Raw genomic sequence first — 26,881 nt, 5'->3', positions numbered from 1 at the left:
CCTCTCCCGTTGCGGAGCACAGGCTCCAGACGCGCAGGCTCAGCGGCCATGGCTCACGGGTCTAGACGCTCCGCACGGCATGTGGGATCTTCCCGGACCAGCGCACGAACCCGCGTCCCCTGCATCGGCAGGCGGACTCTCAACCACTGCACCACCAGGGAAGCCCATGACACATACACACTACTATATATAAGATAGATAACCAATAAGGACCTACTGTGTAGCACAGGGAACTCTTCTCAATACTCTGTAATGACCTATATGGGAAAAGAATCTAAAAGAATCAGTGTATAACTGATTCACTTTGCTGTACAGCAGAAACGAACACAACACTGTAAATCAAGTACACACCAATAAAAATTTTAAAAAAATAAAATGGCTAAATTAAAAAAATAAAGACATCGACATCCTTAAAAAATAAAGAAATATAATCTGGGTCACATATCTAATTAAAATTTTTCTTGCAGCCACATTTTTAAAAAGTTAAAAGAAACAGGTGAAATTAATTTAAAAACATGTTTTAGTTAACCCATTTTAAAAAATTGAAGTATAGTTGATTTACAATGTTGTGTTAGTTTCTGCTGTACAGCAAAGTGATTCAGTTATACATACATATATACATTCTTTAAAAATATTTTTTTCTATTATGGTTTATCACAGGATATTGAATATAGTTCCCTGTGCTATACAGTAGGATCTTGTTGTTTACCTATTTTATATATAGTAGTTTGTATCTGCCAATACCAAACTCCTAATTTATCCCTCCCTGCCTTCCCCTTTGGTAACCGTAAGTTTGTTTTCTATGTCTGTGAGTCTATTTTTGTTTTATCAATAAGTTCATTTGTATCATTTTTTAAGATTCCAGATATGTGATGTCATATGATATTTGTCTTTGTCTGACCTCACTTAGTATGATAATCTCTAGGTCCATCCATATTGCTGCAAATGGCATTCTTTCTTTCTTTTTTATGGCTGAGTAATATTCCATTGTGCTTATATACCACATTTTCTTTATCCATTCATCTGTCAGTGGACACTTAGGTTGCTTCCATATTTTGGCTATTGTAAATAGTACTGCTATGAACATTGGGGTGCATGTGTCTTTTCCAAATATATGCCCAGGAGTAGAATTGCTGGATCATATGGTAACTCTAGTTGTAGTTTTTTAAGGAACCTCCATACAGTTAGTTAATCCATTTAAAAACATATTTTTAGATACATGTTTTAGTTAACCCATTATATGCAAAATATTATGATTTCAACAGGTAATCAACATAAAAAACTATTAATGAGATGTTTTACATTTTTTGTACTGTCTTCAAATTTTGATGTGCCTTTTATACTTCCTGCACATCTCAGTTCAGATGAGTCACATTTCAGGTGTTCAGTGACCACATGTGGTTTGTGGCTACTATTTTGGACAGCACAGGTCTAGAAGAAAGTGAGAATCTGTGTTCAAGAGAGTGTCCTGATGTGTACTAGCATCACCTTTATACTCTTGTTCTGCATTGCATTGCAAGCAAACAGTTCAGAAATGGAAGATTCTATGGTGCTAGCATTTGCTTTTATTCCTTGTTGAAGCTTTACTGTTAGGGACTGGGATTCTCAACACATGGTGTTTGAAGAGGAAGTGACACCCAAGGGTGAATTTGTCCCTTGCCTTTCTCCTAACACCCGTTAGCAGTGTGTGATAATAGCAGAGGCTAGCATTTATTAAGTATCAATAGTTTCCTAATGGTAGACACTATGTGCAGTGCTTTATATGCATTATCTCATTTAATTCTCACAACAACTCTTGAGGTAGATACTGTTATTATCACCATTTAAAGGTGACGAAGAAGGTAAAAACTTGCCCATGGTTACTTGGCTAGAAGGAAGCAGAAGCAGGGAAAAGAGACCCCATATTAAGGAACAGTGCTCTCCTGTACCAACATGGGGCAAAAGCCCTGGTGTGGTGGGAGCATGCGGGTTCCAACCCCCAGTTCGTAGCCCATTGTTTTGCTTTATAAAGACTGAGATCTCTGGTTTGTGATCCTCTGAGCCTTAGTTTGCATACTTTAAAAACAGAATAATAATATATGGTGTGAGAGCAGGGAATGCCCAAGCTTGTGAGAATGAAATGACAGTGGATGTAAAGTGCTATTCATGGCACATTTAGTACAGGTATAATGTAAACACATACATTAAACAAGCTTATTTATGAAGGCTTATTGTATGCAGAGGGAAGCAAATGGACTGTTGATTAGCTGTCTCCAATGACCTTGTTTCCCCAGTCCAAATAACATTGTCACTCCAGTTTTGAGCTACATTTTGTGACCACTCAATACATGAGAACGGCAGTGACTTGGAGCTATGTTATTATATTGGCAATGTCATGATTGGAGATTCTACCTATATGATTGAGAACAAATCTAAATACCAGAGGTCTCTTCCTTAATAAAACAACGTTGAAGGTTGAGTCAGTCTTTGAAAGTGCATCAAGCATATGTGGTCTCCTAACTTGTTTTTGGGTTCAGGGGCCAAATCAATTGACAAAAATGTACTGGGTACCAACTTAGTATGTCATGATTTTCTACCCTCAAAAAAACATGCATGCTAATAATTAGGGAGAATAATACACACATGCATACAAAATTAAATAATGTTGTATTTAAAAATTCAAGAGAAGGTAGGTTGTCAGGTGTGTGATTCAGGCAAGGTTGTAAGTTTGGAAGTAAGAAGCGGGTGCAGATTCTGGGGTCAGGCTATGCTTGGCATGGTCCAAGTCACTGACGATGGAAGACCAGCCTGCACGACTTCCCAGTATGACCCCCTATTTTGTCTCTTAGATGTGACTCTTTAAATCCTCCTTGATTCTTGTTTCTAATACATCACTGTGGGCTTGGGGCACAGAGGCTTTTTCAGCCCTGCTCAGACGTATATAAATAACTGGTCAGTTCAGTGGCATGTGGGAAGAGGTCACTTTCTGTGGTGTCCCAAGGCTCATTTGGTTCCTTGAGAAAGGAGCAGGACCTGTTGGTGGTCCTGCCTTGGTTTGTGTGAGGATTAAGCAAGGTGATGAAATGTGCTGCCTGGCAGATGGCATAGACCCTCGATAAACGTGAGTTGAATGCTCTCTGTAGAAGGGACATTAACCTATGAAAGATAATAATGTTGAAGGTAAGTAACAGTCCAAGAGAACAACTCAGGGGCAGGTTTCTAGCCTTCATCCTTCCCCCGAGGTGGCTCAAGCCTATAAAAAGCTGTGATGCTGTTAGGATGTGAGCCATGGATGCGGTGGTGGCTCAGACTGAGCCACAGGAACGCGGGAGCAGAGGACAAAGGGTGGCTGCCTTCCCTCCCTGCTTTCACCTGGTCTGTTCAGAGAAAGAGTGAACTACAAGGACTCTGAAATTGAAAAGCCTGGGCTTTGATCTCCTTTATGTTTCTATTATCTCTGTTCCATTTTGCAGGTTACTTACCATCCTGTGCCTTGTGTTCTCATCTAAATACAGAGACTTGACAATGATGCCTGTTTTATAAGGCAATCAAAAAGGTCAAAATGAGAGGCATGTAGTGGTGCCTACCACAGTGACTGGTTCATAAAAAGTGCCCAGTAAATGTTAGCCATAACAGAAAAAAATTATTGGACTGCTCATGAAAGCCACACTCAGGGCTAGGCTCTGGGATATAGATGATAATAATTACAATAATGGCGATAATAGCTAACATTTGTCCACAGCTTGATTTGTGCCTGGCTTTATACATATTAACTCCATAAGTCCTTTAACAATAAGCCAAGTGGTGGATGGTCCCAGGAGACACATGATGTCAAGTAACCTAGCTCTCTGCCTTCACTTTCTAACGGGGGGAGTAGGCTCACAAATAGAAGATTGTGGCATAGAATTCTATTCACAAGTAGTTTCTCAGTAAATGTTGGTTCCCTTCTCCTCTTTTTCCCTTTTCTCTGTGTCCCCATTATGAGGAAGGGTTTATCCTGATGGTGGCTGGTCAGTAGCATTATCTTTGGAAGCTGGGGATAGCTTGTTTCATAGCACTGGTATGATCGTGACTTTTCCTGCCCTCCCCCACCATTCTTTCCTCTTCATTTACCCTCAGCCAGATTTGCCTTGTACAGACCTTTGAGCCTCCCAGCCCCAGCTGGCTGAGTAGCGAAGCCACGGAACAGAGGTTTGCTCTCCTGGCTGCAATGTCATCCATTGTAATACGGTGCTTCTTGAATGTGTAACCGAGTTAGTTTGTGAGGCCGGTGTTCTCTATTTAATAGAAGACTTCCCATTTTGAAAAACCCATTCTTTCTGTCTCCAAGCTTGGCAGACACCCTTTTCCTGCATTGCCACTCAGGTACCTCGTCACTGTCATGGATGGCTTAGGTTGGCATTACGAAAAACCTCCCTTTTTGTTATATAAAGGAAAAGGATGACCAAGAAGATAAGCCCATCACTGTGAGTTCCAAGTCCCAGAGCCCAATAAATGTTAAAAGGTAGAAACCCCAGCCCGAAGCTGCCTGGGTCAGAGGCAAGCCCGGACGCCTCATCTGTGCCCACTTCAGCTCCAAGGAGACGCGCCATGCTTGTCGTTTGCATTGGATGTGAAGAGAGAAGGGAGAACCGAGGAGGTAGGGATGGGTGTCTGCCTTTGAATTGAGGCAGTGTAATTTGTGGCATTTTGTCTCTTGCCAAGGTAACCTCTATCCATGAAAATTGCACCGTAGTATTTAGCCAGCCTGTGGGAATGCACGTACTCACTAAGGATCTATGGTTTTCTGGGTCCACGACTGATAGGAGTTCCTGTGATCTGGGGGTGAAAGTTGGGCATTGTGAAGAGCAGTCAAGGGCATCTCACTCTCGCTATGGAGTTGGACTTTGTACACACAGACCTCCTCATACACACGGGGCGACACATATTCACATACACTGCAGTGTGGAAACGGCACACATTCATCAGAATGCAGAAATGTTTTATTTCATAACGGCCAGATAGTTAAGTATTCGATAATAGGTGCGGAGAGGGAGGGAGGAGGGGCAGGTTTACACTTCCCCATCGACAGCACTCCTTTCTGAAATCTGAGACACTTAAGGAATAAAGAACCACATTGAGCTCCATGGTTCTCTACCTTGACTTGGGGAACTTAGATCCCAGCTACTTTAACATGAAATGAATGGGGTGCCTAGATCGAAGGCATAAGGAAATCTAGTTGGCAACTATCTCCTAAGCCCCGGTGGAGTGCTCTGACATTGGTTACCAAAGCAGAGCTTGTGGCTAGTCACTCTGGTGGGATCTGCTGGGTTCCTTTTGAGGTCATCTTTAGGAGTAACTGCATCTCCACGTAGGGAGGGCTAAGGTGACCGTTGTCCACTTTTCTGCTAGAGTTTGACTTTTAGCTGCCAGGAGTCAGCATTCAGAGGATGCTTAAAATGCCCTAAGAGATACTTACAAAATGAGAGATATGGAGGCTGACAGGGTCCAAAAACATTCCAGCAAATATACTCAAAAGGAAATAAAAGGCCAGATGAGCTCCCGAGAAAAAGCGTAGTAGCTCTGAGAGTTTTGGCCACAGATGGCCACAAGTAATGGGAAGTGGCACAGGAAACTGTTATGGAGTAGAAGGATCTCAACCCCTTGATATAGAAAGTTGATGATTTGGGGCTTGCTGATAATTCTTAGCACCCCAGTTCCCAGACTGAGACCTAAAGGTTGAAGGGGACAGCAAGAAAACCATTTTTCCCAAGTCTGCAGAAGAGCGACAGCCGTGGTTGGAAAACCAGAGGCCAAGACTGTCTTTGCTGTTTATACCTATAGAAGTTGTTTTTAGGAGCCCTTGGCTTAGGCTGAAAGAAAATACAATGATTCTTATGAAACAGGTTAACAGAATCGTGAGGAGGGGATTGGTAGGGAGGGGCAACAGAAGGTGGCAATTCAAGTAAAGGAGCTAGTATCCAGAATTTGAACCATCAAGGGACACCTCTGTGTGTTCTTTTTTTTGTGTGTGGTATGCGGGCCTCTCACTGTTGTGGCCTCTCCCGTTGCGGAGCAAGGCTCCGGACGCGCAGGCTCAGCGGCCATGGCTCACGGGCCCAGCCGCTCCGTGGCACATGAGATCTTCCAGGACCGGGGCACGAACCCGTGTCCCCTGCATCGGCAGGCGGACTCTCAACCACTGTGCCACCAGGGAAGCCCTGTGTGTTCTTTTTAACCTGGTTAAGATCAGACTTTTGATCCTCAGACCTCCTTATCTCAGCAAATCAGAACACACAAAGTTTGTTCCTTCCCTAAGACTTTGCCATTTCATTAAATGGTACCCCTGTCCATTTGTGTGGACCCCAGAATCTAGGAGTAATTTAAATTTTTTTCTCACTTTCTCTCTCCCCATACGTAATATAAATAAAACATACCCCAGATCCATGTACTATTTCTTTTCTGCTGCTACCCTCTGAGCCTTCGTTAGGTCTCACCTTGACCACACCCAGGCCTCCTCACTGGGCACCTTTGGTCCATCCTTGCCAACGTACATCCCATCTACACGCCACTGAGAGTGGAAGCAGCTCCCCCACTGGCCCCCCTTCACACTCTAAGGGAAGGGCTGGCCTTGGCTCACAAAGACCCTCGCCCATCCTGCTGGCCTTATCTTGTGCTGCTTTCGCTGGCTGTGCTCTGTATCAACTTGCTTTCTTCCAGTTGATCTTCTCCTCTAAGTCCTGCCTTAAGCCCCACTCGCAGGCGATTCCTCTACCTGGAACACTTTTCCCACTTCTCTACCCCCTGCCCCCAACCGCTTTTTCCTCCTGTCTGTCAACAGACTTCAACTCAAGCGTCCACCCCTGACCTTTCTGTATGACCTAGCCACTCAGTCATTCCCTGTCCCTGTCACCCTGATTCTTTGGAGAGGGCTCATTACTTTTCAATACCTGGCTTTGTGTGTTTATCGTGTGATGGTGTGCCTGTCTCTCTCCCCGAGAACATAAGCTTCATGAGAGCAGGGACCTTGTCTGTCTGGTCCCCTCTTTCCTCAGTGACCAGAGCAGTGCTGATTCCTATGGGGAGAGCACATTAAATATCTGTGGGATGGAGGGTTGAAGCTGCTTCAGTCAACCTAGCTTGGACCGTGCGTCAGTGACGACCCCTGGCAGTAGAAACCATCCATAATGCCTGTGTGGTTGGGCTTCCCTGCTCTCCCCACTATGGCCCTGGGGTCTGACTGCTGGTCTTCTGTTCCCTTGCAGCCGCCCCTGCCAGCTTCCTTTCCCGTCAACGGTGCAGCAGCACAGCCCGATGTCCTCCCAGAACTCCTCCGTCAGCGGGCCGTTGCACTCGGTGTCCCTGCCACCTCCACCTCCGATGACCCTGGCAGCCTCGCAGCCCACGCCAGCCACCTCCCCCAGCCAGCAGCTTGGTCCGGATGCGTTTGCGATCGTGGAGCGAGCCCAGCAGATGGTGGAGATCCTAACGGAGGAGAACCGGGTGCTGCACCAGGAACTTCAGGGTTACTACGACAACACCGACAAGCTCCACAAGGTACGGGACTTCCCTAGGGGAGGGGAGGGAGAAAGTTCTTTGGAAGGGGAACACAATACCTTACCTGCCTATGGGGGGTTGATTCCCTCACTCACTGACCAGAGTTTAACTAGACCCCTTTTAATGCCTGAGCAAGGCTTTAGGGAGACAAAAATAAATATGCCACGGTGCCTGCCTTCGAGGAGCTTATAGTCCAAAAGGGGTAGAGTTGCCTAAGTTAAACCTGCAGTAGGACGTCAAGAGGCTGCAGGAGGGGCAGCAGAGGTGCCCCTGGACCTGAGACTCAGAGGCTGAGTAGCATTTCCCCAGATGGACAGTGTGGAAAAGGGGACACCGAGAGTAACCCAGAGCAGTGAGTTGAGAGAGACAGGTTTTTCCTTTCAATCTGGGACCTCAGACAGGAACCTTGTGATTGCCATGTTGGTTTCATTAGCTGGTTTCTGCAAAAAGCAGCAATGTCTCAGCACTGAGGGCAGAGTACAGGTTACTGCGTGCTCTCCTTATGCTTATGACTTAACAGGTGGGGAGACGCTGCGTAATTCCAGCCTGTGTCATTGTCGTGGGAATATTAGGATGTACGGCAGCCTTCATTCTTAGGACTTTACGCTGAAAGCCAAAGTCAGCAGGAAGACATCCAGCGAGAGTGAAATCACGGGCAGTGATTTCATGATGACCCACATGCCAGCACCTGAAATGCTGCAGGTAGAAAGGAAGAGGTGAAGGGCAAAAGTCATAGGATCTTTTTTTTTTTAAGCAATATTTTTTTGTTTTTTAAAATTTTATTTATTTATTTATTTTTAACATCTTCATTGGGGTATAATTGCTTTACAATGTTGTGTTAGTTTCTGCTATATAACAAAGTGAATCAGCTATACGTATACATGTATCCCCTCCCTCTTGCGTCTCCCTCCCACCCTCCCTATCCCACCCAGTCATAGGATCTTTTCGGGCGGCAGAGCCCCAGGGCACTCGAGTTTCCTTTCTGGAAGCAAGGAGGCATGTGTGGTAGAAGGCATCTCATAAGAGTCTGGGTGCGTGCTCTGTCCTGGGCAGTCAGGGGCTTTTGTAAAGAGAAAGGGTGAGAATGTAAACTCACCTGGCTACAGAAGCATTGCCACTTGGTTCTGTGTAACAAGACATGCTCCTGGCTGGCCCATGGTGTTCACTGTGCCGTGTTGATCTCTCAGTTAAGCCTGGCCTCTCTGCTGGTCCGGGCGTCAGAACAGTCAGCCCCTGTGATTCCCTGAGGGCTGGCAGCAGTCGGCTGGGAGCAGTGGGTGGAATGATGCAAACATTCACAGACAGGACCTGCCCCAGCTCATTTGTGCAGAGCTTCCACCGAGAGGGTCTGGAGCTCCCTGGAGTCAAGACCAGGCTTGGCCCGGAGAGCTCTGGCTGCCTTTGTTGGAGGGGAACAAATGAGAGCCGGGAACCAGCAGGCTGCCTAAGGATGGCGGCCTCACTCCCAGCCTCGGTCATACCCTTAGAAGTTGGGAAACACGTGCTGGCTCCTGGCCTTGGCTGGAAGTCACTGCTTAGGCCCAGGCTTGCCTCTGATGCTTCCTGGGGCAGCTTCTTTCCTGGTACAGTCTGAAAATTGGAAAGGGCCAACTCAGCATTTTCTGGGAAATCAGGAATTTTTTTCTTCTCCCTGATGAAGCCCTATGGCAGACGCTTTCAGGAGCCGTGCAGACTCACCTGAGGGCAAGAGTGTGGTTCTCTGTCTTTTCCATGGATATTTTTGAACAGTTGCAGGGAGGATGCATAAATTGTGAGGTCTTGTTATTCTTTGTTGACTTTTTATTAAGATACACTTTTTTATTGGCCTGTAACATACATCTTTTTTTTTTTTTTTTTTTTGGCCGCGCATCATGTGGGATCTTAGTTCTCCGGCCAGGGTTCGAACCTGGGCCCCTAGCGTTGGATGCATGGCATCTTAATCTCTGGACCACCAGGGAAGTCCCCTGTACATCTATTTCTTGATGTTGATGCCCATTTCTATTTTGAAAACCAAAATCAGCTTCCCAGCGACTCATTTTCCCTGCACAGGGGATGACTCTTAAACTTTGTGACCAAAAGCATTTTGATGACTTAAGGAGAAAAATCAAAAGCTGTGTCCCTTCTGGATTCCCAGACTCCTTCAGTCCCTTGAATGTTATGAATGGTTCTATAAATATTATATTTCATTAACCTGTCATATGTCGAACTGGAATTGTCAGTTTGAAAACTCAGGTTTTGATGGATACTTGCCGTATTTATCACTAAGTTCCACAGCTCTTCTCAGCAGCTAGGGCCAAGAGAAAGAGAGCTGCATGAAATCGTGACTTGACAGTTGAAGGCTTGTGTTCCCGAGGTCATCCTAGTCCAGGCCTCACTGCTCTGCTGTGTCTCGGCAGCTGCTTATTTAAGCCTCAGATCTAGGGAGAGGCCTGTCCAATGAGGTGACTTTACTCCTTGGGGATGATGACCCCCAGTTTGGGTGGAACCACAGTGCTGCACCGTAGGATGTGGCTGCCCTGTGCTGGCAGGAACATCCAACCTAGAATCCTTCCTCACAGCTTCGGGAGCACTCGCAGAGATTCATCATCAGGGCAGAACCAAAAATAGATCAATTTTTAATTGCAGTGCTTAGCCTGCGTGCACTGAGCCAGGAACACAGCAGGACACAACGACTAAACTCAGAGGCTGCCAAAGTACCGCCTGGAACTGAAGACCCGTTTCCAGAGAGGCACAAGGCGGTGATTATCCCTGTTAGTGTTGGAATGGTGGCTGGGGACCCCCAGAAAGAGCAGTGGTTTTTCATTATTTCCTTTTGGGCACTCATTTTGCTTCTTTTTCCTCCGAGTTTCCCTGAAACATAGTTCATGGATGGAATTTCCAGCTGGACCAAACTATGAGCTGGTTGGCCTCAGAAGCCATCAGGGTGGAGATGGACATTTGAAGGGAAAGGGCGCCATGTTTACCGTTCCCCCGGGCTTGCTTTAGCAAAGACCCTCTTCTTTTGTCAGCGAAACAGCAGTGGCTGTGATTGGGCAGTCTGAGTCTTGGCAGGCCTGTCTTCGATTCTGTAGGTCCCTGAGCTGTGCATGTGAAGGTGTCAGGGAACAAGCCAGTTTCTAGAGCTGGGAAGGGCTGAATCTCCGGACACTTTTTTGTGCATTTGCTTCATGGCAGCAATGCCAGTGAAAGCTGTGTGAGGCTTTCCCCTCTGCTCGTAGTTCTGTTTCTGGGCCAGGGAGTGCTTCTCCCTGTGATTTCAGGGGGTCTTGCAAGCCTGGCCTAAGAGCTTCCTGATATCTAGGCTGGAAGGGAGGATGGGAGCTGTGGAGGCAAACCCAGTATCCTCTTCACACGATCATCCTCAGACTCTGAACTGGCCCAGATGTCTGTATATCAAAGGCAGCCTTTCCACCTCCCTTCACCTCTAACACACATCAAGGGGAACTTAAGATGTTCTGGAGCTGCCGATGTGAAGAAGAGGGTGTGGTTCTCTTTCTGAAGGCGTGTGCAGTCAGAAACTATAGAGCTTTAGACTAAAAATTATTAAAATGATTCTAGTCCAGTTTCCCACCCCTTAGAAACCCTTGCTTCATGTCTCCGAAAAGAAGTTGTTCATTTTTTACTTGAATGTTGCTAGAAAAGAGAAGCTCCCTACTGGGTAGACTTTTGGGAAAGGTAGTTAGGACATTCTTTTTTTTTTTTTTTTGGTGCGGTACGCGGGCCTCTCACTGTTGTGGCCTCTCCCATTGCGAAGCACAGGCTCCGGACGCGCAGGCTCAGCGGCCATGGCTCACGGGCCCAGCTGCTCCGCGGCATGTGGGATCTTCCCGGACCGGGGCACAAGCCCGTGTCCCCTGCATCGGCAGGCGGACTCTCAACCACCGCGCCACCAGGGAAGCCCAGGACACTCTTCCATATGTTGAATCACAGTCTCATCTCATTAACTTGCTGCGTTTAGTTGTAGTTCTGTCCCCTCCGGTCACACTGAAGGAGACTCATCTGTCTCCACCACGACAGGTATCGCTTCTTACAGGAAATACATTGTCCCGAACTATGACCCTTGCCCTTTCTCTCTTGGTAGCTACAAGCACATAACCCTGTCCCAGTTCCTGTCTGCCTGAGTATCTGAGATGGTAAACTATGCTGTCTTGGGCACGCTGCAGTTTCCCTTTACAGCGTGCGGATGGAAGTTCTCTTCATGAAAGGAAAGAATCCACAGCCAGGTGTAGTTTTATCAATGTCCAAGTCTGTCTTTAGGAGTTATAAGTATAAAGATTGAGTAAACAGTCAGTACTTTTGTCATAAGAAGGCACAGGTCTAGGGCTGTAGGGACTGTTTCTGCCCTCAAGTAACAGACAGTCAAATCAGAGACACAAAATGCATCAGAATTCCAGTCAGGTGAATACAACAGATGAAAGTACGTGAAATCAGATGGAGGGAAGTCCCTATGGGTGGCCTAGTTGAGGAAGGCATCCTAGATGCCCTGGGCTTGAAGCATGAGCACTGCCTCACGGTCGACACCTCAGGGTTTTCGGTGCCCTCAGCTTCCTTGGGGACTAGGTGATGCCTTCGGTCTAGATGGGCATGGTCCAACTGTCCAAAAACAAAGGCCACCTTTTACAGATGGAATTAGCGTAGAAATGGTGGTATGTTTTGGAGCCATCTCTTCTGAAAACAAAATTAAAAGGAAGGAACATAATTTGCGGTAGGACTGTGAACGGGATGCAGGACACGCTGTTCTTTCTGCTGCCATATGACCAATCATTCATGATATCTTTGCAAGAGATAGAAAGGCTTCGTAGAAATGAGGGGACTGTGGAACAACCAACTCTGCTATGAGGAGGCCTTTGGGAACATCCCCTGGTGCCGAAGGGAGCCTTGGTGTTGGGCCCCTCCCTGGTTGGAGGCCACTGAGCAGAAGGCCTGATGCCCTCCAGCCTCTTCACCCACCTCTTCTCAGATGTGTCTTGGCTCCGTCTGTAACCTCTGGGGCATTGACCACATTCGGTCTCCTTCTTTAAGTTTCTGGGTTCCTGGCTGCAGTGGCACCCCTGGCATCAGTCTCTCTCCTGGGTTCTCCTGCCTCGCCTTCTCCTGCAGTGTCAGCGCTCCCATCCTTGGCCCTCTGATCTTCTGTTGATCTCCCTAAGTAGTCTCACTTTGTGACTTCATCTGTCATCTACGCACAGTGAAACAACTGCCCACCTGACTTTCAGACCTGTCTCTTTCCTGCTAACTGTTCTGCAGACACTTCAGACATGGTATCTCCAAAACCAGACTTTTGGTTTTGGTAAACCTGTTTCTCTTATCATTTATCTTGGTTAAGTCTTGTTACTCTGTCTTCTAAGCTATGAATGTCTGTGATTTCTTTCTCCCTTACCGTCCAGACCAGTCACGGAGACCTATTGATTCTACTCTTCAGTGTCTTTGGAATTTGTCCTTTTAGTTATCTGGGTTCATGCCCTTGTCCTGTCATTAAACTGTTCATGTTCGCTTCTTACCTGGACTCCTTTCTCCTGCCTTCTCTCCCTACACCCACCCTGCAACCCCATCCTTTACTATGATCTCCATAAAACCTCAGGTGTGATTTATGCTGCTCTCACCTCCCCAAGCTCTCCCCCCACCCAACAATTACCTTTGGCCATAAAGTCCTTCCTTATGGCGCTTGCTCCTGCCACTTGCCCCTTGCTGTCATCCCCAGATGACCTGTCGTGTCAGAGACATGCACTTTCCTTCGTGGCTCTGTCTTGGCTCAATCCCTGTCTTCTGCCGAGAATGCCAAAGCCCTTTGGCCTTTTGTTTTCTGTTTGGAAAATTCCTGTTCATCCCTCAGGACTCATTTTAAATGGCATTTTCTCTGAAATCTTTTTTAAAGAAACCCCTTCTCACCCCTGCCAAATTAATAATTTTGTCTCTAGGCTACCATAGCATTAAATCACCACACCCCTTGTCACATTGCGCTGTAGAAGCATATGTATCTGCATATAGGCCAGCTCTAGGCTGTGAGACCCTAAAGACCAGGAATTGTCTTGTATCTGTTTCCTTGGCACCCAGACACATAGTAAGTGTGCAGTAGGTATCTGTTAGGGAATGTATTACTTATAGGAGTCTCAGCAGGGACTTTTTGATCTGGGCAATTGGAGTTCCGGCAGTCGGGGTGTCTGCCTTATGGTGACATAGCTCTCCATGGAGGGACCAAAACATGGTGCAGGTCTCTTGGTGCCCAGGGAGAGGCGCTAGTGTTCTCAACCCTGCCACTTTGCCTCTGATTCCAACTTTTGGTAGCCAGGTTTGCAGGTACTCTTTACCCTTTCTCCTGCATTTATGTTATACAACAATAAAATGGGATTTATTAATTTCTACTTTAAAACGTGCTGTTATGTTAGACTCCTGTTATATCAGTTATAGCTACTTGTTATAGATTTATATATGCCGTAGATTAAAGGCTCTCCCAGTTACAGCTCTTTTTTTAAAAAATTTATTTATTTATTTATTTATTTATGGTTGTGTTGGGTCTTCGTTTCTGTGTGAGGGCTTTCTCTAGTTGTGGCAAGCGGGGGTCACTCTTCATTGCGGTGCGCGGTCCTCACTGTCGCGGACTCTCTTGTTGCGGAACGCAGGTTCCAGACGCGCAGGCTCAGTAGTTGTGGCTCACGGGCCCAGTTGCTCCGCGGCATGTGGGATCTTCCCAGACCAGGGCTCAAACCCGTGTCCCCTGCATTGGCAGGCAGATTCTCAACCACTGCGCCACCAGGGAAGCCCCCAGTTACAGCTCTTGATTTTGTGAAATACAAAAAAAAATAAAAATAAAAAAAAATAAAATTGGTTTTTCTCCCATGTCTTCCAACTCCCACATATCAAGAGGTTTTCTGTGGTTTACAGTTAGATACAAATCCATTAGTCCTTTATATAGATAATTTCATAGACAAAGGGATAACAAGGCTAAGTGATGAAACCTCTCTTCGTGTGGATTTTATGTTCCTTTGGGGATGGGTAGGAGGGTCTCAGGAGAGCACTGTACTTGGAGTCAGGAAATTAGGGTTCTACTTGTGATCCTGTAGTTTTCCTATACTTTAATATTTTCCTCACATTAACTAGGAAAAATAATAAAAGTTGTAAATTGCCATACTTAATATAAGCAGTTTATGTTTATTTTATGTTTATTATTTTTCTTAAACATTATATTTTATTTTATTTTATTTTTTGGCTATGTTGGGTCTTTGTTGCTGCACGCGGGCTTTCTCTAGTTGCATCAAGCGGGGACTACTCTTTGTTGCAGCACGCGGGCTTCTCATTGTGGTGGCTTCTCTTGTTGCGGAACACAGGCTCTAGGTGCGCGGGCTTCAGTAGTTGTGGCACGTGGCTCAGTAGTTGTGGCTCGTGGGCTTAGTTGCTCTGCACCAGTTGGGATCTTCCCGGACCAGGGCTCAAACCCGTGTCCCCTGCATTGGCAGGTGGATTCTTAACCACTGTGCCACCAGGGAGACTAAGTTATGTTTAAATTCACCCCTTCCTGATATTTGTCCAAGAGACTATTACCAGGTGACATCAGATGGTCCCACCAGACACGTGAGTCTGTAATTCACAGGATCCTAACGCGGCCCTGGGAGACAGATGGGGGGGTGGTGAAGTCAGTTGCAGGATTTGGTAGACAAACTTAAGACCCAGAAAAGCTGCATTGAAGATACAGCCTTCACAGCTGGAGCATCCAAGAATCAGCATAGCTAAAGCATGGGTGGGAATGTCAGAAGTCTCACTTTCGTGCTGCTTCTTTCTTTCAGTTTGAAAAAGAACTTCAGAGAATCTCGGAAGCCTATGAGAGCCTGGTCAAGTCTACCACCAAGCGAGAGTCGCTGGACAAGGCGATGAGAAACAAACTCGAAGGCGAGATTCGAAGGCTCCATGATTTCAACAGAGACCTCCGAGGCATGTCAAGTTCACTCATGTTTTCTCTACCCTAAATGCCCCGTGTTGCTGACAGCCTGACTTCAGGTCCAAGTTATGTTACATAACCTTGTAAATCCCAACCCCCTGGGAAAGGGGCACCAGAGAGCAGAAGTGTTCTTTTCACGTTGTAGGGGCACCAGAGAGCAGAAGTGTTCTTTTCACGTTGTAGGTTGTAGGTTGCAGCGCTGAGCCTGAGAAGTGACAACCTCTATACACGAGTCCCTGACAGGGAGGGAGTATGTGTGCAGCTGCTTCTTGCTTTAAAAGTACTTAACATGACTTGTGTTGTGAATGGGAATGTCTGAAAAGACCAATGTTCCATGCACAACCCTTGCCACATCAAGCTGAGGCATTTAATTGCATTCTTTGAAAGCCAACAGTTAACACTTGCTTGGTATATAGTGTAGAAGGCAGAGTTAGACACATATCCCTCGTGGAGAAAAAAAAGCCCACAGTTGTGAAAAGAGTAGATATATATCAACTTCCTGAAAGCTAGGGGCCCCCTGTTACAGGATTTTGGCAACCTCCAACATGCAGAATGATCTGACCCATGAAATTATACTTCACTTTCAGTCAGCCAAGCCATTTTTCAGTTCCCTCGGGTCAAAAGACTCAGTGTACTGGCAGTCTGTAGCTGGAACCTACCTTTTTTTTTTGTTACTGCAAACCCTTTAGTCTTGGGTATTATGTAATCTCAATAAAGACTTGTTAGGTTGAATTATTTAATTGAATAGATGAAGATTGACCAAGTGGCATGAGCAAACCTAGAACTCTGAGTAGAATCTTCATCCATTAGGTCATCTTGACTTGTTTCCTGGTATTTATTTAATTGTTATTTTAAATTTTTTGCTTCCCAGCTACAGAGGGCTGATGGTCAAGGTTAGACGAGGGCTGGGTTTGAGGCCAAGGGAACTCAACCCCTTTTCGAGGACTCTGCTGGCCTTGCAGGAACCTGTTCTTCGCTGCCTGCCACTGGTGCACACCTTGGCATTAGATTGCATAAAGGCACAGCGTGGCATCTGAGGACTTTTCTTGTTGATGTTCTGGAGCGTCTTGTTCCCTCCCCAAGAGTTGTTCAATTTGGGGCTCCTCCCTGGGCATCTCTCCCTACCCAGCTCTCAGCACCCAGGTCATTTGCCTGTTGGAGGATGACTTAAATGCAAGTGCATTTCTTTGTAATCATTTCCTCTCTGTGCACAGACCGACTGGAGACTGCCAACAGGCAGCTGTCCAGCAGGGAGTATGATGGACATGAAGACAGAGCGGCCGAGGGGCTTTACGCTTCCCAGAGTGAGTCTCCACGCTTACCTATCCCAACTGGGTAGTATTAAAAACTGGGGGCCTGGGGAAAGAACCCTGTTAGTTTTAAGTAAGTTTTGTGCTGCTTGCTTTTTGTTTGTTAATTTAATGTATAAGCTGTTAGGCCGAAGATGAGACCCTACTAGGTCTGCCAGAGACAAAGCCGAGGTTGATGTGTATTATTTCAGTAACGTTTATTCCGACCTTCTTACCTACAGTTTCTGTTTCTCCCTAATACCCTCCATGGGTATTATAGAGTATTTCCTGGCACTCGCCACTTGGACTAAGGCACAGTTCTTTTTCCCCATGGAAAGGGAAGGAAGCCTGTGGTGGAATTTTTTCTTTTGTCACATTCTGTGTGTGCCTAGGTTGAGCAGTTCTGGACTGGCTGCGCCTGGCATCATGAAGCCACCTAAATGTTCCCAGCACGTGTCTCAGTAGGTGATGCTCGCTTGCGAACCATTGAGCCCATTTCAGCCAGGAATAAAATGGCTTCCTGTGCCTCAAGATTTATTGGGAGAATATTCTATTAATTTCACCAGAGACAAATGATAGAAGCAAGTGGGTTTTGAGAAACCATCGATTAAGGTACGAATTTCTGCACATTCATTCATTGTCCAAGTCAGAAATGTAAAAATCCAACTGGCTTTTTTGGGAAACTGTTTGGAAAACTGAATTCATTTCTCTGTCATAATTCTCAACAACATTGTGAGTTAAGTGCTCACAAACTAAAGACAGTTTGAACAACAAAAAGTCCTGTGTTCAGACTCTGGCCATCCATTGTATAATGGTGGTATTCTGATGCTTGGGTCCCTCAACACAGCTCTACATTTTCAAGGCTGGGAAACAATTGGTTAAACTTTCTAATTTCCAGTACTATTCGTTGAGGTTAAGCTCCTTTGTTTTTCCCAGATTTACTCATGATTGCATTCCAGTTTGAGTCTCAGCTTCATTTTTTAAATTCTATTTTGGCAAATGGACACTAATACAGTCTTGGGCTTTTGCATCAAATTCCTTTGCAGTCTTGCAGTTAGGTGAATTGGCCCATGCTCCAGACTCACACACAAAGCTATATATATCAGCGTCTTGAATTATTCACTTTCCTAACAAGTTATTTCTTCTCATGGGTGCAGTAGATTTACCATTTCATCTGAGCTTTCATTTGAAAACTGAGTCATCTGTACTATTTGCACTAAGGATTTTTTTTTTTTTTGCCGTACACGGGCCTCTCACTGCCGTGGCCTTCCCCATTGCGGAGCACAGGCTCCAGACGCGCAGGCCCAGCGGCCATGGCTCACGGGCCCAGCCGCTCTGTGGCATGTGGGATCCTCCCGGACCGGGGCACGAATACGTGTCCCCTGCATTGGCAGGTGGACCCTCAACCACTGCGCCACCAGGGAAGCCCTGCACTTAGGATTTTGACACCTTCATTTTGGGTGATCGTGTGCTTAAGTAGAGTAAGTGTCTTTGTGGCAGTTATGTCAGTGATGTCACTTTGCTGATACTCTGCCTTCTTGTCAGGGGATATTATTTTATCACTTAGTTTGGGTCAAAATGGAAACGTCAGTGAGTTTCATCTGATGGGCATTTGCTGTAACCTCCCAGCCTAGGCTGTGCTAATGGACTAATCGGTTTTGGTGTCATGTGAGTTCAGAAATGTTTCCAAAGATTTTAACCTTCTGGCTCAAAGCTAAAACATCAATTATGTAGGCAAAGAGGACCTTCCAGCTTTATAGGGAATGATTTGTTCTGTGCAAACATACGCTGCTGTGTTCCAGAGGCGTAAACAAGAGAGTCCAGGGGCATTTTTCAGGTGCTGAAATGTGCCTTAGTGTTGACATGTGATGTAACTGCATCTTGGCAGGACATTTGAAGCAGGTTTGCTAGCAGTGATATCTAACCAATTTTTCAGTACCTGGTCTTTTCAGGACATGTTGTGCCTTCCTCACAGCTTTATAATTATTTGCATTAGCTTTTCATCTCCTGGTGTAGCCAAGAGATGGACTTGAGATGTTATTTCAAATTTACGATAGGTTTTTTTCTTAGTGAGTTGGAAGAACTCTTTGTATATGAAGGAAATTAGCATGTCCCCTGCCAAATATAGTGCAGATATTTTCCCCAGTTGTTTTTTTATCTTTGAATATAGTGTTCTTTATCTTACAGAAGATTTTTCAAGTGACTGTATTTATGCCTTCTAGGTTTTATGTCATACTTAGAAATGCTTTTTCCAATCCAAAATTATAAACATATTCACCTATGTTTTCTTCAAGTATGTTTATGATTTCATTGTTTGCAAGCCTTATATTTTAGAAGCTAATTAGGGAGGCACAGAAGAAGAGAAATTCATGAAGAACTAACCTGTAGGCAAGGAGACTAGTTAACAGATATTTTAGTATCTGAGCAAGAGAGGTAGAGGTCCTGAACTAAGACAGAAGTAGTAGTGGAGGGTAGGAGACAGATAAACAAGTGACAAATTAGTAGGACTTGGTGACCAATTGAATAATGACACTGAGAGAGAGAGAAAAGAGTGTGACTAGAGCCACTAGATGTATGGTCATCCTTTACCAATAAAAAGCAGGAGGAGGAGGAGGAGTTGGGATTAAGTAACCAGTGAAGTGTTTTTTTGTTTGTTTGTTTGTTTTTTTGGGTTTTTTTGCGGTATGCGGGCCTCTCACTGTTGTGGCCTCTCCCATTGCGGAGCACAGGCTCCGGACGCGCAGGCCCAGCGGCCATGGCTCATGGGCTCAGCCGCTCCGCGGCATGTGGGATCCTCCCGGACGGGGCATGAACCCGTGTCCCCTGCATCAGCAGGCGGACTCTCAACCACTGAGCCACCAGGGAAGCCCCCAGTGAAGGTTTGAGCATGTTGAGTCATCTCATGCCCATAGCTAAGTGAGCAGGTGTAATAACAAAGGTGCAGACGTACCCTGGAGGCTGGTGATGGGTGGTGCTCTCTGTTAGGCTTTCCTTTTAGCACGTGGGCACAGAATGGCAGGCACAAATTACTATCTCTCTTAGCAATTATTAATGTGTTCAGTTATCTGTATAGTTTTTTAGAAGCTCTATTGTAAGAGTACTTTTCAGTGCCTAGTAATCATAATTATAAACATTGGGCACTCGAGAGGAGCCATCCTTTTAAATGAGTCTTTTGAGATTCTGATGCTTGGCTAGGAGAAAGGCAAGTCTGACTGCATAGCAAATAGTAGCGACTTCTCTGGATCATGCCTACCAGGAGCTAAGGCTATGGTGGGAAGCCCCTGACAACCACCTTGGCCAGTGAAAAGTTAGAAGGAAAGGGAATAATAACATGTTTGACCTTTTTGTTCGGTGTTCAGTTTGAAGCTCGGAGTCCAGGTCCAAGAACGCCCAAGGCACTCTTGCAGCATGAGCGGTTGGGAGGACTTCTGTAAACTCTCAGCTAACAGAAGAGGAACATCGTTCCTGGCATGATTTCTAAATTTCCCTGCTGCCCAGAGTAGTTTTTCTTTAAAGAAACAAAATTCTGCTCTTTAGTTGGAGCCTGATGAAGGCCTGGAAGGACTGCCTTGGTCATTACCACTTAGCTCTACAAGATGAAATGAACATTCAACAGGGCGATAATTGTGCTCCTCTCGGACATGAGATTTGTCTGTATTAAAAATCTTGCTGAGGGCTTCCCTGGTGGCGCAGTGGTTGAGAGTCCGCCTGCCGATGCAGGGGACATGGGTTCGTGACCCGGTCCGGGAAGATCCCACATGCTGCAGAGCAGCTGGGCCCATGAGCCATGGCCGCTGAGCCTGCGCGTCCGGAGCCTGTGCTCCACAACGGGAGAGGCCACAACAGTGAGAGGCCCGCATACCACAAAAAAAAAAAAAAAAAAATCTTGCTGAATGAAATGCTTAGAAATTTGATGGCTCTGAGGAGTGTTTTTCCCTATCACCTCATGGTGCTGTGTTTTTCTCTTTGGAGGAATTCAAAAATTTGTGCGTGTGTTTTCTGGTTTTACTTATTTGTTTTTCCAAATATGTTTGCAGCCAAATTGCTCCTTAAAAACAGGGCATCTAGCCAATTTCCTTTCTGATCTGGCTGAGTGAAACTGGGACTTCTTGGTCCTTTAGCTTTTTTAACTTACTGAGATTCCTAGTTTTCCCATTCACTTATTTGTCACATGTATGCGTGCATGCTTGTGTACACACACACACACACACACACCAGACACAGGCCACTGTCCACTAAACGTAGTGCCCCGGGAATGTCTGTCATCCTTCTTAGCTCTGTCTTCTCAATAAGTGAAACGTTTTAACTGTTTCTTTCTGAAAATTGGTAACTGCAGAATTTCCATCACTAGTAGGTCAGAAAGCCAAAAATAAAATATTAGATGTGGGGAAACTAGACTGGCACAGATGATCTTCTTATATTCTTCAGTGGAGGGGGAGCTGATTAGCTCTGGCACATTTGTATTATTCCAGGATGAAACCCAGTCATGTTACAGGATGGCCATCAACTTATCTCCCCACCACCACCCCGTTAGGATTCTTTAGGCCCCATGGATTCAGCATAGTCGGTTAAACTATGTAAGTCAGAAGTCTATGTAAGTCAGATTCTGGCTTTTGTTAAATGTCCTTGTCTAAGAAAAAAGGGTTTTTTGGACATTCATTTATTTGTTTAAATTAATAAGTAATGGGTGTAAATCAGTCAAGACTAATTCGTAGGATTTGATTTCCCTTATAATCCCCATGGGTTTAAAAATGAACCAAAAAAAAGTGTGGGACCACTCTATTAAAAATAATAGTAACTTGCCATTTTCAATGTATCTTATAATCGTCATCTTACCCTTGAATTTTATCTTAGGTACTTTGATTTTCTGTCTCTTATAGAGCATAAAAGAGACAAAAATAATTTCCTAAAAGAAAATCCCTCTGGTTTTTGTATTTCCTCTAAGGGCTTGTGTGAGACACAAAGCAGAAACTACAATGACATAAACATTAATTCTGTTGACCTACATAGAGCATAAGGAGCTTATTCTGAATCCTCATTGGATTTCATTACATCATGTTGTGGGTTTCTATCAGGCTTCAGTAGGAAGGAGAGGTTAGATGTTGTCACACGTGGATACACTGGGCTTCTTCCTCCTCTGTGGGCCTGCTGGTGCTTGCAGCTCCTGACTCAGTACGAAGCCCCTACTACAAGCACCTACTCTGCCTACATTCTCTGTGGGCACCATTCCTTTGCAGGGATCTCCTCCACTAGGTGAGAGAACTAGAGGCATTCTTTACCAACATCCATCCCCAACCCTCATTAAAACCCTTTGGATCTTTATGTACCTGGCCCTCAATAAATGTTTATTGAGGGACTGAGTAAAAGTGGGAAATCCCTGCAACAACAGGCTTGAAAGTCTCATCATGGTGCATCAGTATCAAAATGTTCTTTTTAGCTCAATGTCTCCCAGTCATGTTGGGAGCTACCTCTGGTTTTGCTCAGTTATTTCAAGATATTAGGTGAAATTATTAATGAACTACCTTCAGAATAAGAAGCAACTTAAAAATGCTTGATTTTTTTTTTTTTTTTTTTTTTTGCCTTCCACCTTCCCCCTTTCCTTCCTTCCTTGGTTTTTCCAATAGGAAGATATCCAGGTAAGGGAAATCTTCGACTGTGAGGAACAGTAGTATTTTTTCATGAAAATGACTGCTATATACTACAATATAGTTGACTTCTGTTTCCCTGACTCCTTCTCTTTACTCTGCTGTGGTTATGTTGGAGATGAGAGCTGGCTATGGTATATGAAAGTTTTTGTAGCAGCCGGCCATATTTTCACACTAACCAATCCATAGATCATGCCAGACACCACAGATCAGCTCCCAGGCAAAGGGGAAGGAATCGTCCATGAAGCCTGCCAAGGTGCATCTCTTAAACCAAGAAAATTTTCTTGCCCTAAATTAATGATTCTCCTTTGAAGGAGATGATATTTTAGATGATGTCTATATTTAGTAGGACTGTGCGATTCTAAAAAGCAAAGGTTTTGTAAGCATGGGCTAAAACAACTAATCTTGGATCAGTTACCGCATCTTCTGGTTCCTGGGCTCTCACTGACATGTTCAGTGACCTGAAGTTAGATGCTTAATCTCCTTGTACCTACATTTCCTCTAAAGAAATAGAGGAATAAATCTCCCCATTGAGCCAGCAGAGCTCTTCGGGCTAATCGGTGATAGGAAATGCAAAGAAGACTTTATACCATGCATTTATTCTGCAACACTCCTTCCTGCTCCTTTGCATTCTCCCTCCACCTTCTCTGAAAGGACCTGCCAGTTTTCAGGGTGGGGTCAATGGGCCGTGTTCCCAAAGAATGCCTGGGTGGCCCGCCGAGCCTTGCTGGGTTTGGAAGGCAGAGCATATGAGTGCTTAAGCCGCTTGATCAACCTTGACAGGCAGCACCAAGAAACTTCAAACCTCCATGACAACAACCAGCAGCGCACCCAGGCTGCAGGGCATCTGTTTATGTTCCATCAAATCTTCTCCCCAAGTGTGAAAAGTAATGTTCCTCAATTTAGACTGATTTTCCATGCTTAAAAAACCAGAACTGATAGCAGAATGGTCTCTTGGTCATGTGTTGATATCCAGTGTCTAACAGGTGAAGGTGGCTTATGATTTTCCCTTGTTGGTTTTAAAATTATTTATTTGCTTAACATTCCTGTTTGGGGATTGAAAAATCAAGTATCTCGAACTTCATTACGATCTGTGTTCCTTGCACTCATAGCTGGATGGATGGATGGAGGAAGCACAGACTGAAAAACAGACAAACCCATTTGCATTTCATGTGGCATCAGGGGCCCCTCACTTTCGCTGGCAGTTCAGAGGCAAGAAATCCACGTTCAGGTCTCGGCTCAAATTAAATGGCAGTTATTCAGAGAAGGCTGCCTGAGATAGGATCCGGTCTTCCTTTTATATACTCTTGCCAGTACCCTGTTCCCTTTGTAAACACTCATCATACTGTAAATAAGGAATTGTTTGGATGATCGTTTTCTCTCTTCCCGTACTAAACTGTCCACACCATGAGGGCATGGACCCTGACTGTCATCCTCACCATCGTAGTCCCAGGTCACTGTGTTTCAGAAGCTGGCACAGTACCTGGTGCTTAGAAGCATTTAATAAACATGTATTGGATGTTGAATGAAATGATGACCATTATCACGTATTCAAAAACAGTTATTGGCTACCTACCATGAATGCGCAGTGTTCTAGGCCATAGGTCAGCAAACTCTTTCCGTAAAGGGCCAGAGTGTAAATAATTCTCTGCTTGGGGGCCGTAACTACTCAACTCTGTCCCTGTAGCCCCAAAGCCGCCATAGACGAGCTGTGGACAAGTGTCCTGACTGTGGGCTGGATTTGGCCTGCAGGGCATAGTCTGTGAACCTCTGCTTCAGGCGCTGGTCATGGAAGAGAAAGGGAAAGAAGATACCCCAGCAAAAGGAGGATGGAAAATAAAGAACTTCAGAAGTATTTAGGTCTTATTTTGTAAATGTCCTAATTTATAAATCAGGATGTAACTGTTATTTTCTTTCCTGGGAGAATTTCACAGTCATCTTTTACTTAATTCCTAATCGGGTGAGCGTGATTATTTCACATTAGATAAACTGAGACACATACAAATGCAGTCACAAACCTTAGTTAGCCCAGTGGGGATCCACAATTAGCTAATGATAGAGACAGGGGTGGGCAGGACAGCCCTGTGGTTAGCCATGGCTAGTAACTGCCTGGGTAATGAGGTCTCATGGGTGCCTCTCCCAGCAAGGCCATAAATCCTCCCATAAGCATCCTGCTGTGAGATGATGTCTGCAGCTCTTATATATCAGGGTTGCAAAGGACCTGAAAGGTCACAAGTCTGGTTACCAGTAATACACATGTCCTCTGAACCAGAGCTCATTAAAAGGCCATCTGATGGCCGTTGTGAGTGACAGAGTTTCTGGAGGCTGTTGATCTGATGGTTCAAAGTTTATCTTCAGGTGGAGTTGCAGGGGTGCTCCCTTGTAATCTAGCCTTCAGGTCCTGGTTCAGGCCATCTAACGTCAGTAACAGCTGCCACCATGGACTGAGCACTTACTGTGAGCTAAGCACTGTGCTAACCTCTGTAGGTACACCATCTCTGTTCATCCTCCAAGCAGCCCTGTGAGGTAGGTGTTACAGGTATTTAATAGATGAGGAAACTGGGGCACAGGAAGGTTAAGTAACTTGTTCATGGTCATACAGGCAGGTAAGTGGAGAAGACAGGTTTTGAACCCAGGGCATCCTGACTCTGGAGAGCCACTTCCTGTGTACCAGGGAGGTGGGAAGAGGTGGCTGGGTTGGACTCCCCATAATTTTAGAGCTCGTGTAGCATGGCCTCCATGCTTCGTTAAAGAAACTGACCAAGGATGATCAGATGATTTGTGCAAAGCCCCCTAGGTGCTTAATGCAAGACCATGACAAGAACACCTCCTTTTTCTTGTTTTTTCCTTCCCCTTCTCCAAAGGTCATCTCTGTTGGCTCTGGGGGTGATGAAAGATTTCACATTTTTACCCAGAGAAGAATCCAGCCTTAGTAAGCGAACATAAATAATTCTTGTACTAGAAGTCTTACGGCAAATTATTTAGCCCAGTACTGTGACTTAATAATAATGTATTCAAGTCATCTCAAATGAGTTCTAACTACTGGAATGAACATTCTGTGTTTCTGACTTCTAACATCTGTCTTTGAACCAGAGCCAATTATAATAAAAGGCCTTGCTGGATAATCCACTACAGATACAAAAACAAAAAAACTGTTGAGACCAGCATAGAGTTTAGACTCTTAAAAGTTTTCTCAAAATGTCTATGAAATTAAACTCTTTGTTCTCTGGATGATAAGAATAAAAAATTAGCAGAATACAATGAGTAACCCTGTGGTATAGTTTCTTACAATTAGTTTTTGAAATTATTTTTGGTTCATGAATTGGAGGGAGAACATACAGTTGTATCTTAATGGAATCCAAGAACTTTGACAGGACAAAGTGTTTGCTTTAAGTTCAGAAAATTTGGTCTTGGACCATTAAAAATAAGCTTGCATCTGCTACTAATTTTCTTCTTGCCAACAAAGACTGTGGTTTGGTAGAAAGAAGAAGAATAAAAGGATCTGCTCAAAGCAAGTTACAAAAATGACAATGGGAGGGGTCGCAGAAGTTAAGGAAGGGAGAACATATAATTGCAGGTGATGCATTTCTTTCTCCCTGGTCAGTCGTAGATTGAGTCACTTCTGTCCCAGATATAACAATTTCCCCAGCATCAACTTCTATCTTTCAGCCAGGTTTTGGCATTAAGCCATATCTGCCCTTCAAAGGGCCCATTTAGAAAACATCGTTTTATTATACATATTATAATAATGCCTCAATTAAACCAAATATAGGTATATAATATATACCTATATGTACACACAATAAAGTGTACACATTTTAAGTGTACAGTGCCATGAAATGTGACAATGGCCACAGTCCAGACCCAGCACAGGTGCAGCTCTGTCCTCTGCAGTGAGTGGCCTCCCACGCCATCTGTCTGCCTGCCTCACTTTTCACTTCTGTCAGGTCATTGCTCTCTGCATTATATCCAGGCTTCATGGCTGTTTTCTACAGGGGCAGCCAGATAGTCTGGTAGGGTCTTACTTTGTCATACCTGGAAATAGACGTGTGTGTTATTTATCTTTTTGTATTAAGAAAAGAGAAAGCAAAAAAAGGACTTCTGTGGAGGTTATAGAAAGTGTAAATTATCAGGTTTAGTTGTTAATCGATTCACGTGTAAGTGTAGTCAAAATCAAATGCCCTGTGCCTCCTGTGTTTATGTGGCATTTTTTAATTCATTGCTTAATTTGTTATTACGCTGTCTGCAGTGACACAGAAGTAGCAGTACATTTTTACTTCAAGTTAAAAAAAGATAAAGTGGAAGATTGAACAGTACATGTGGAAGCTGAGCTGGAGGAATGGGTGTATCTTCAGTCAAGTGAGTTTGCAGACTACATATGTATAAATCTAGGCAGGTAAAAAAATACCTATGATTTATACCTGGGTGTATAAGTATAGTTTCTAAAATAAAAATGCAATATGAAGAATGAGTAGATTAGAAAAAGTTATATTAAGAGA

The 26,881-nt window shown here is 44.7% G+C and overlaps 1 protein-coding gene across 2 annotated transcripts in view; it reads left to right on the top strand.

Annotated features, from left to right (window-relative positions):
• The window catches only part of AMOTL1 (angiomotin like 1), a 103,266-nt gene that overhangs the window by 47,364 nt on the left and 29,021 nt on the right, over positions 1-26,881 (top strand). For both annotated transcript variants that reach the window (XM_082627834.1, XM_082627833.1), the window contains exons 4-6: positions 7,224-7,515; positions 15,297-15,441; positions 16,663-16,752. In XM_082627834.1, coding sequence (XP_082483960.1) covers positions 7,224-7,515; positions 15,297-15,441; positions 16,663-16,752 — 527 coding nt within the window. The remainder of the gene's footprint in view (positions 1-7,223; positions 7,516-15,296; positions 15,442-16,662; positions 16,753-26,881) is intronic.

Source organism: Mesoplodon mirus (genome assembly GCF_964341445.2).
Source record: "Mesoplodon mirus genome assembly, chromosome: 7".
Lineage (NCBI taxonomy): Eukaryota > Metazoa > Chordata > Mammalia > Artiodactyla > Ziphiidae > Mesoplodon > Mesoplodon mirus.
This window is presented reverse-complemented; position numbering and strand designations above follow the sequence as displayed.